The sequence below is a fragment of the Myxocyprinus asiaticus genome, chromosome 5, assembly GCF_019703515.2.
Source record: "Myxocyprinus asiaticus isolate MX2 ecotype Aquarium Trade chromosome 5, UBuf_Myxa_2, whole genome shotgun sequence".
NCBI classification, from domain to species: Eukaryota; Metazoa; Chordata; class Actinopteri; order Cypriniformes; family Catostomidae; genus Myxocyprinus; species Myxocyprinus asiaticus.
Window position 1 is genome coordinate 49,252,733 of NC_059348.1, and position 10,959 is coordinate 49,263,691.

At 36.7% G+C, this 10,959-nt stretch overlaps 1 protein-coding gene across 1 annotated transcript in view; it reads right to left on the reverse strand.

The window, feature by feature from the left end:
* The window catches only part of LOC127441117 (paired box protein Pax-3-like), a 37,074-nt gene extending 26,716 nt beyond the window's left edge, over window positions 1-10,358 (reverse strand). Inside the window, exons 1-4 of the mRNA XM_051698326.1 lie at window positions 10,044-10,358; window positions 8,870-9,105; window positions 7,734-7,863; window positions 7,234-7,377 (exon numbers count right to left, since the gene is read on the reverse strand). Of these exons, the coding sequence (XP_051554286.1) occupies window positions 7,234-7,377; window positions 7,734-7,863; window positions 8,870-9,105; window positions 10,044-10,128 (595 nt within the window). The 5' untranslated portion in view covers window positions 10,129-10,358. The remainder of the gene's footprint in view (window positions 1-7,233; window positions 7,378-7,733; window positions 7,864-8,869; window positions 9,106-10,043) is intronic.
* Between the last annotated feature and the right edge of the window lie 601 nt (window positions 10,359-10,959).

Genomic DNA, 10,959 nt, shown 5'->3' on the forward strand with positions numbered 1-10,959 from the left:
GCTGACTTGGATTTTTTTATCCAGACAAAAAAAAATAATAATTAAGAACAAAATTCATTATTTACAAATCCAGACTGGAAAAAGATACTATGTGTAATTTTTAATAAGCGTTTCTCACATCTAAAATGTCTATAATATAAACATTATCAACTCTCTTTGGTCTTCTTCAGTTTCAAAGCATTTATTGGCCATCATAGAAAGCATGTTACTTGTCATACTGAACACATTATTTTAACCCGCACTTTCAGCAGAGTGGGAGTTTACACAGCCAATGACCCAGGACTCCCCCTTGACCCTGCCCATGCACAGCTCACCCTCTCTGGGGTACGAAAGAGGGGCTGACAGCCTTCCGAAGGGCCCTGCAGTCCTGACGCACACACACAAATTCATCAGGCAAACAAATACCCACACTACTTGTCACTACTTTAAAACTTTGCAAAGAGTGTAACGTCCTTTTATAGCTATGGTCTTGTGTTTCATAAAACAACAGTAAACTTGCACCACACTCTTAAAAATAAAGGTTCCAATTAGAACCAAAAAGGCATTTACAACCTGATGCCTATAATGAGAAGAATGTTTTATGATCTATTTTTTTAGAAATCATCTGTGACATAATATTGATTACCACTAAAATTGATTTTGTCTTGCCCCTCCTTTTCTTTTTAAAAAGCAACATTTTTGGTTACAGTGAGGCACTTACATTGAAAGTGAATGTGGCCAATCCTTAAATGTTAAAATACTGTTTCAAATGTATAGCAATAAGACGTAAACAACATGTGTTAACATGATTTCAGTGTGATAAAATCACGTACTAACCTTTTCTATGTAAAGTTATATCCAATTTTACAACTTTGTTGCTATGACAATGTAACGCGATAACCCCTAAAACCCTAAAATGTCATTAAAAACAATTATATAAACAACTTCACAGCTAAAATAATTTTTTCGTTTTAACAAAAGAGTTCATTTAAGTGATTTTATAAAATTATAAGCTTCACATTTCTGCTTTTAAACCCTCTAAAAATTGGCCCCATTCACTTCCACTGTAAGTGCCTCACTGTAACCTTGATTTTTGCTTTTTTAAAGAAAAGGAGGGAAGAGAAGAAACTATTTTTGTGGTAATCAGTATTATGCCACACATGCTATTGTTTGAGCTGAACTTGTACTGAACCAGGAATATTCCTTTAAAGTGCTGAACCACTGAAGAACCTTTCTTTTTAAGAGTAGCGATACAAATTATTCAACATGAAGTTCAAACATTTATAGAAATAAGCGTATTGTGGTTAAGAGGTACTCCGTTAAAAGCATTACTGACATAACTGCAAAACAGTGCTTCCCTGTAAAATCACTCTCTGCAATCACATACACAGGCGTGGACAACAGTTGGAAAGTATTAGAAAGTTCCAATTGTTGACGTCAGTGGTACATTCTATGTAAATGCTCTAAAACTGAAAACAAATTAATCTTGTCTGAAACAAATCAGAAATTGCATATTTGAGTTGGAAATGATGATTCTGCTGTATGTGAAAGCCCTGCTTGTGTAAGTTATACAAAGTACAAAAAGTGAGCCAACAATGGCCCACTGTAGATGCTAAAAGTCATGAGGTTGAAGCTCTGGCCTCTTACAGCTCTTCACCAAAACAACCAGAGACAACAAACGTTTTAGTGACTTCGACATGATTCTGTTATAATTTCTTACAGATTCCCTCTCTGTCTTTCTTTATCCCCCCATCCCCTCTCTCTCTGTCGAATCATGTGGCAGTTAAAAAGTGAAGTTTCTCAAGTTAAGTGATTGACAACGCTGTCTAGCTTTTCTCAATTAACTGCCTCTTTGTGAGTCTTTATGGCAAGGCCCCTGAAACCCTCGACCTTTCTTTTCCCCTCCTTTTCATCCCTTCCTTTGCCAGAGTTTCTCTCACTCAAACACTTCCAAGAAAATAGAGCGCTCAATTTGAAGAGGAGCCCCTATTTTCATTGACCTTCTATTGCTCACTTTCTCTTTCAGGCACTTCAAACCATCTTTGAGAGGAGAGGAGTGGAAGAGGAGTCCATCAGTCGGCAAGGGTTGGACGGGGTTCGACCCCGCACCCCCCACTTCAAAGATGGTTTGCATTCATTAATTGTTCTTTGAATTAATATTTGAGGATCACAATGCTTGGTGCCAGCGCAGAAAGCAGACCTAATGAAGCATACAGGCAGCATTCATTTGGAGATAAGCTCGGTGTGACCGCGTGCATGTGTGTTTTCTTCTTTTGCGTGCCACATTGAAATTGAACAGAATGACATCATGTATAGAAATGATGTCCAGCCTGTCTCAAGCTGTTCCATTTCCTAAAATTGTGTATAAAAAAAAACATTCAAGTGCGAAAACAACAATGTTCCACATAACCGAAGACAGCAAAACCTGAAGTTTTATATTAAAGATGTGTAATCTTTAATACTGCCTGAAAACAGATAACTTTGCGTCATCTGTAACCTAGATAAACTCTTTGCTGAATAAAAGGCATGATGATTGCTCATCTCCATTTCCGCGGGGCCCCGGAATCATTGCTGAGGAACATTCCAGCAGGGAAAGAAGGGCCCTTGTTAATTGATCGAAGAGACAGATTTCATTCAACACTACATAAAAACACTCTAAAAATGTAAGGGGCAATTACAAATCAAATTAGTCCCCCACAAGCCAGATATGGCCATAATCGTGCCTCTTTGTGGTCTAATTTTGGATAAATAGATCTGTCTTTACTGCTCTGATTGCATTTGTGGTTGTGGCAGCAATAAACTGACACAGTAATCTACCCCAAAAGTTCTGTTTATTATTGTGTCATGCAGCTGTCCTTTTTTGCTGTTCCTCCAGCTCTCACTCTCCTTTCTCTATTGAGTAAGTATCCAGTCAGCAAAGCAGGCAAAAGCCCTATTTTATTTACACAAACAAAGTCCTCCTTGCTCTCTCGGACAAAGGCAGCTGAATCTTTCATGTGTTGTCATTGCTTGATTCTCTCTGTCCTCCTGGCTATTGGCCTGCTGGGAGACAATGAGCCCAGGAGAAAAGCAGCAGATTGTTGGAATGCAGCTCAATGAAACTAATTATTACATGTTGACTGCGTTCACCATGGCAGGTCTGAAAGCACTAAGCTTATTCAATTGGCCTCCACGGGACTTTCTTTCAAAAAAACTTGATCCCTTTGACTGTTTGTATTTCTGAGTTCTCTTTTTCGCCTGCCGTGAATGAGAATCTGTGAGAGAGGGGCTGTGGCTCTTTGATGACTTTAGTTACTTTTAATTAGCTAAATGAGGCTCGAGGATTGTCAGTTTTCCCAAAGTTAATAGTATAGGAAAAAGGAGGGGATGCACTCTAGCAAACACGGCATTGTGGGAAGAGTTTTATCGATTTACTTATCACGGCCTTATAGACTCAACAGGCACCGCAGGAACTTTCTCCCACCGTTCTTGAAAAGTTTTCATTTTCTGAATTGATATCATTACAGTATCAGTGGGTGTTATCTTCTACTTTAACATCAAACATGATTTTCTCCTTAAGCACACAATTTTGAAATAAACAATATGTTTGGAGACTGACAAAACAAGATGTCCATGTTGCATGTTGGTAACTAGTTTATCACTCTTTTTAAGAGAGAAAATAAATAAATAATGAAAACAAAGTGCAACAAAGTTTGAGTGCTCGAAATATCATAAAATTGCATAACTGCTCCGTGTATCCTCAGCAAACAATTTTTACCACTTGAGAAACATCTTTTGAGGTGTGTTCTTAATCCAGTATTAGTAAGCAATGGTCCTCTACACTGCCTTTTCCCAGACAAATAAATCTGAAGGAGCCCTTGCTTTGATCTCAGGCCTTTAAGGGGCCCCAACAATAGGTTTTGGAGGAGCAGGGGCCCGAAGCCAACACACCCCTCTTAATCGACAAATATAAACTCAGCAAACATGTACTTAATCAATATTTGGCTAGAGAACACCCTCTTGATTCTGTATACACCCTTTTGAGATTTTAACGGAGCACCGAAAAGGAAAACACAACAACTCCCACAAGCAGGGAGGAGAGAGTTAAATACAGCCAGTGCAGAATTAGCCCACTGCAAACAAATGGAGGATACTTGAATGGAGAGAGAAGTTTACAGTGTGTCAGTGGAGATCAGGACTCATTGAGTTTTATGATGTAGACACATCTACATGTGAATAAAAGCCAGAGGTGATTGATCCGTCTAGGAAAACAAAAACATTAACCCTGCTTTGAAAAGGCTGTTTTCCTTTCTCCTTTCTCTATTCTTTGTTTTGTTCACTCTTTCTTTTTTATTCTTTGCAGATATAGACATCTAAGTAACTTTCAAGTCCAGTGTTTAAAAACAAGCAACTTTAACAAGTCTTTTGACTTTTTATCCCTGAAAGAAATGCATGGAAAATATTAGTGTTAAGTCAAAAAAAAGTGCCTCTGTTCGCTTCAAAAGATCATATCAACAGAGTGTCTCCAAAACAAAACAATATATATATATAGCGACAGTCGTTTGTTAAACTAATTACCAACTGATCTGTATTCGCGATGGCGGTGCTGGAAAGAGAACGAAAAGGGCAGTGAGGAATGAATGCGCGCCCCGGGCGGATAGGAAGGGGGCGGGTTTTTGTCCTGAGATGAAAGTGGGGACGAATAAAGGGCTCGATTTAATCTACTAGCAAAGGTTTTCATTGCAATGACTGAGTGTAATGTGCACCAATTGTAGCGCGGCCCATGACGCGAGGCGATCCCTGCGAGGGCGCACAGAGCCCAGCGGATCTCCCGAGTATATTCTCTCCACTTGACATCTAGAACAAACTCTTCTGCTCAAGAATTTCAGGCCGTTGGGGTTTAGAAAAACGCGCTGCCTGTATCAATTTCTCAGTAAATAGGCTACATGCATTTTTTTTCTTCCAACAGAGGAAACGGGTTTTGTCCGAAGGCTATCTCTGTGTGGATGTTAAAGATTTTTCGTGATATTCTGACACGTTGTTTTGACATTTGAGTGTCTCTAATTGAATTTCGTTGTTAAAATCCATTATTAACCCTTGTGCGTCAATAAAAAAATAAAAAAAGTTACTCAGAGGTCCTTAGAGGACAAAAATGTCTGTGTCAAAAAAACTGCCATAATATTATTATATATTAATATTATTTTCCACTTTCAATTAGTTAATTTTTAACCAACATCAGTCCTGATCATAATAACCAAATATTCATAAATTGTTTTTTACACACACACACAAATTACTCAATACACACATACAAAGCACACTGACATCCATACCAACACACCCACACAATTTTAGCTGCACCATTTATTCAATTGGCCTGCAGTGCTCTATAACACAGCAAACAGAAAATAGGAAAAAAGCATGTATTTGCTCCATAGGCTAAACATGAGAAAAATTGCGCCATCTGGTGGAAAAAAATTTTTTTTTTTTTTTAAATACAAAAATTGAAGCCAGGGCTCCAGAATGAAAGCATAATATCATAGAATTCATGATTTTATGCTTTAATAGCACTGGGATCAAATATTGCTGTTTTAATGGGTTTCAATTGGAGACATTTTTGTCCTTAAGGTCACACAAGGGTTAACAGTGCAATGCAGTGCCGCTAATTATCTCAAAAGCAATAATGCCGTCTTAGACTTGTTGCGTAGTTTTAAAGTTATAGGTAAATTCAGTTACTTATTTTACGTTTGATTGTTTGAAATTATGTATAAAAAATAATTATGAACCACCTTTTGGCATAATTTAATACGTTTTGAAACTGGTAAATGTAACAAATCCAAAATTTTATTTTATTTATTTATTTATTTATTTATTTTACAGTTTACAATTGAAGCTAATTATTAATAGCTAATTATTAATAGACCTTATTCTGAGTAGCGCCATATTTAATTTTTGACGGGAATGAAAACGAGGCTGTGAGGGATAGATTTACAGTCTCTAGTTTAAAGCAATGTTGATTGTTCACATTGGGTGATATTGAAAAAAACACCTTCCTAAAAATAAAAAATAAAAAAAATTAAAAATTAAAAATCATCAAAAAAACTGTAGTTTTCGTTCCCGTCACAAATCAGGTATGCCGCTACTCTGAATAAGGCCTGTGTTCTAAATCCGACAATTCATATGAACTCTGATCAACAAGTGTTAATAAAAATTGTGTATTTTTCTGCATTAGATTTAACCGTTTTAAAACATCCCATATTATTTTTTCCTCCCTTTCTCTCCCAAAACGTACTGACGTTTTTGGGAAGGGGGAAAAAAGAAGGAAAATTCCAAGACATTATCTAAGTGAAAATTGACACTTTATTCTACTCAGGCCTCTGAGTCTATAAAACTCTTCTGAGCCAGGACTATGGTCATTCCTGAATAATTCATCTCTCATTGGCCGTCCATAATGTCCTCTCTGCGCCTTTTGTTGGACCGTTTTTTCTTTCTTTCTTTCCAAATTTTGAAAAGCGTGGAGTCTTTTGTCAGGACCAAGCTACTGCTAGGCCGCGCTTTGTCCTGAGGAAACTGAAGCGTGAGTCTCATGGACTCTTTCGCTTTTGTTTCCCCAAGTTCATCCTCAAGTGTCCGATTGTGCGCCACAGGAGCGTCTTTTATCAAATGCTATTCTTGGACAAATGTTTGATTTACTGATTCGTGCAGTTTTCCTCCAGGAACGTCTCGTTTTAAGAGGTTAATCTGTTATGGTCCTCAATTCAGTTTCAGTAACTTTAACAAAAAACACCAAAACCACAAAATAAAAAAAGTAAAAAAATAAAAAAAGCCTAAAAATAAGCTAGAAGAGACATAGAGAGTTTTTCATCCATCTCTTGACCATTTGATGTCAGTATTAAAAAAATAATAATAATAAACATTGGAAGCAACTTACACTCGATGGGAGCACCCGTAAATATGTTTATGGCATCATATACATGGCCCGCGGCATTTTCAAATGTATAAGCCATCTTTTCATTTTTTTAAATATTGTCCCAACATGACAATTAGCCTGATAATTGTTTCTATTATTATTTTATTAGCCTATATTATTATTAGTATAAGGCTTTTATGATGATGATTATTATTATTATTAAGAAGAAGAAGAAGAAGAAAATGGAGAAAATATAAAGGTCTTCATAAAACTCATGCAGATGCTCATAAACCCGTTTTCCTCATCTTAGTTCTGCACAAAATAAAAAAATTAAAAAAAAAAATAAAAAAAAATTTACATCTTACATCTGTCACCAAGAATCCCGTCGATGCTGTGTTTGGCCCTTCTTTCGTTTTCCTCGATCTCCCTTTTTTCGACTTCATCATCATCCTCATCTTCATCTCCATTTCCACCAAATTTACAGCGCAACATGCGGCTGATGGAACTTACTGCGCGATATTAAGAGATTTAAGACATATTAGAGATATTCAAACCTTCATTATTAACCAAATTAAAAACACAACCCACAGCAAGTAACCAGCAACAAGATATCACAGCACTGTACTTGAATGTTGAATATTTAAACGCTTATAAAAGCGCAAATTTAAAATGTCCATATCCACGATGAATGCTGCTATCACCCTGTCTTTTCTTAAACAGGCCTGTACAAACAGAGCAGCCTTCAAAATCACAAGTCATCTGTGTTCTGTTTTTCTTCTTTGACGCAACAGGTGCGGGAGGCGAAAGCTTAAAAATAAATCCAACTGGCGTGCACAAATTCACAAATGAAGTCCTATCAAAGTACCTGTGGGAACGTTATTTCGGTCGCAGATTCCGTCTTTCAGCAGTTTATCCCGGATCTCCCAGCTGAACATCCCTGGATTCTCCCTTTTGTATTCTTCGATTTTCTTTTCCACATCGGGAGTTGTGCTCTGCTTTCAATACAAACGTTGAAACTAAGTGTTATTTTATGCATTTCTGAGCAAGATAAGAACATGATGGGTTTTGCTTACTGTTCTGTTTTATCATTTTTTAAAAGTAATATTTGTTTGGCTGGAGTTTGGGGGGTTACCACTGTGGTGAAGACTGGTGCTTGTGCTTTGATTGAGGATGGACTTGCACTTAAAAGAAATGTTTGATTTGAATGCTGCTTAGCTCTAAGCAGTTGCAACACACTCTCACAGCGAAATCGTCGGGATTCGTACGACTTTTCTAAATTTGGCTAATTCGTATGATATCATGCGACTGCACTTGTTTGAACTTTTACGACTTTCACAACAGACAGTGCAACAGTTTCACTATCTTTACAATGTTATTGAAAGTTATTTGAAAGTTCATCCCAATCATAACTTAGGCTATCTTACCTTTATTGAATTATTGTGCCAATTACAACAAATTAGCATGTTGCTGTAACAAGTTATAATGTTAGAATTCACATTCAAACGGTTCTATAATTTTTCTACATCCTCTTCTTTAGATAATATTCTTGGGTTCTTAAAATAAAATAAAAAAGTTTGTTGATGAACTCTTTTGAATTTAACTGGAACCCATTTGTTTAAGAGGGTATGTATGTTTCAAATGACATGCACTCAAATAAACGATTTCATTACCTTTACTTAATTTAATCCAAGAAAGTTTTTACAAGCAATTTAATTAAGTTACTTTTAATTAATTTAGTTTCATTAAACCAACATCATTTAGTTGGATTAGGTCAAATAAATTTACTATAGTTGGTTTAACTCAACTTTATTAGGTTAGTCAAACTTATTTTTTTATGTTGGTCTAATATAATTTTAATAATTTACTAAGGTTTGTTTAATTAATTGTCTTATGTTGCTTCAAATTATTATTATTATTATTTTAATCGTCAGTATATGAAACACTAGCATATTAGTATAAAACAGTCCTAGCAGGATATAAAATCGCCTCTGTATGTCCTACCTTGGGTTTGCTGCCGCCAATAGCGCCGGGCCGAATGGATCCGGTCTCCTGGTACCTGCATAAAATTTTGGACACGCATCCGTGCGAAACACGCAGCTGTCGGGAGATGACACACGGTCGAATTCCGTGATGGGCCATCTCTACTATCTTGTGGCGGATGTGATTGGGCAGAGGCCGTCCGTTAATGAAGACTCCACCGAGCTGGTTCACGCGGCCCTGGCCTAAAGGCGTGGAGACTGCAGTAAGATACAAAAAGTTATGTCACTGACACTATATCAGACTGTGTAAAACGATTTCGTGGCGTTAAAAGTGCATAAATGATAATAACTTCATGACAGCAGTATATTCTGTCTTAGACTACAACATCAACAACAACAAAACTGCTACTACTACTTACAATTATAAACAAAATTATAGGCTCAATAATAAATAATAATAATAATAAAAAAATACTATTTATGACTTATTACTTGGCATTTTGATAATAAATTCACAAACCTAAAGTGGTTTTACATTTAAAGATGTTAGCTACTTGTTGCAAGAACACCCTTTTCTAGAAGAACAAACCAAAAAGAACAACGTATTTTAACTTTTTTGAAATAAAAACTGAGACGTTTGTATGCGTATCATTATTTTATTATTATAAATTATTATTATTATTATTATTTTATTTTTTATGTCATAGATAAACGTCACTTTCTTGCTTCAGTCATAAGGAAATTCATTGACATGCTTCATATTTTTCTTTCATTCAAGATGAAGATTTAGGCTCCAAACAAATATCAAAGTTAACATTAGTTAACAACGTTAGTTAAACATGAACAATGAACAATACTTTTACCTCATTTATCAATCTTCGTTCATGTTAATTTCAACATTTACGAATACATTTTTAAAATCAAAAGTTGTATTAGTTTAACATTAGTTAATGCACTGTGAACTAACATGAACTAACAATGAGCAATTCTATTTTTATTAACTAACATTAATAAAGTGAATAAATGCTGTATTTTTAATTGTTTGTTCATGATATCTAATGCATTAACTAATGTTAACGAATGGAACCTTAAAGTGTTACCAATATTTCTAATAAAGGAAGGATAAGTCCAACTTTGTAACGGAATATAAGCTCAGGCTGTGCTACTGGAACCAGAGAGGCCAACAAACACCTCACCCTCCAAGGAGTAGCCTGCTCTCGGATAGTTTTGGGGTGGCGTGGGGCGCATCATCCTGGAAATGCCCCCCACTAAGGCGGTCATATCTCCGGGCTCTCTGCACGCAAGAAACGGTTGCACGGAGCACTTGTTCAAAGACCCTAACGAGAACCAACCGATGAATCAGTAAAGTATCAGATCTTCAGCTGATGCCACGCGATAAAACGAAAAGTCAACTTCAAACGTCAAAACGTTGCCGCCAATCCTCTGAAGTTATTCACTCTTGGATATCCAGATTTGTGGTCGTGCTTTCTCAAATCAGTTTGAGGAGATAAAACTCTCAGAGTTGCTTTCCGATGTTGTTGACACACTTGTTGTTGTGCATTGAAACAGTGATCGGTGGCGAAACATTTTATCAGTCGTTGAGTTGTTGGCTCCTTCTGCCCATCGAGGACTGTGATTGGTCAGGGAGGGAGGGTCCAAAGACCTGGGAACGCTTGCTGATTGGTCCAAATTGTGAAACTTTCTTGTGCCATGATGACCTCGGGAGTTCAAGGCGATGTGTCACTGACAACACCCTCAAACATAAACTGTAATGGTGAAAGCAATCCAGAAGATAGTGCTGTGTTTTCTCTTAAAAGTAGGCCCTATAATAGGACCTTCTAAAAATAAAAATGAAATAAAAAATAAGTGTTGCTCAATGTTGCCTTGTTTTACCACAGTCGTCTTTATCTATGAGGCATGGTAGTATGTTAGTATTGAGCATGAAATCTATATATGTAAACCTCAAAAAATCCCAAAAGCTGCACAGCACAGAGGTATTTATTGTGTAGACAGTAGAGTCACTGCAGAATGAAAGGGGCAGCTTGCGGGGGTCTCAGCAGGGTATGACGCCGAGAGTGCCGTAAAAGCTGTCTGTGGAGACGAATGCAATTG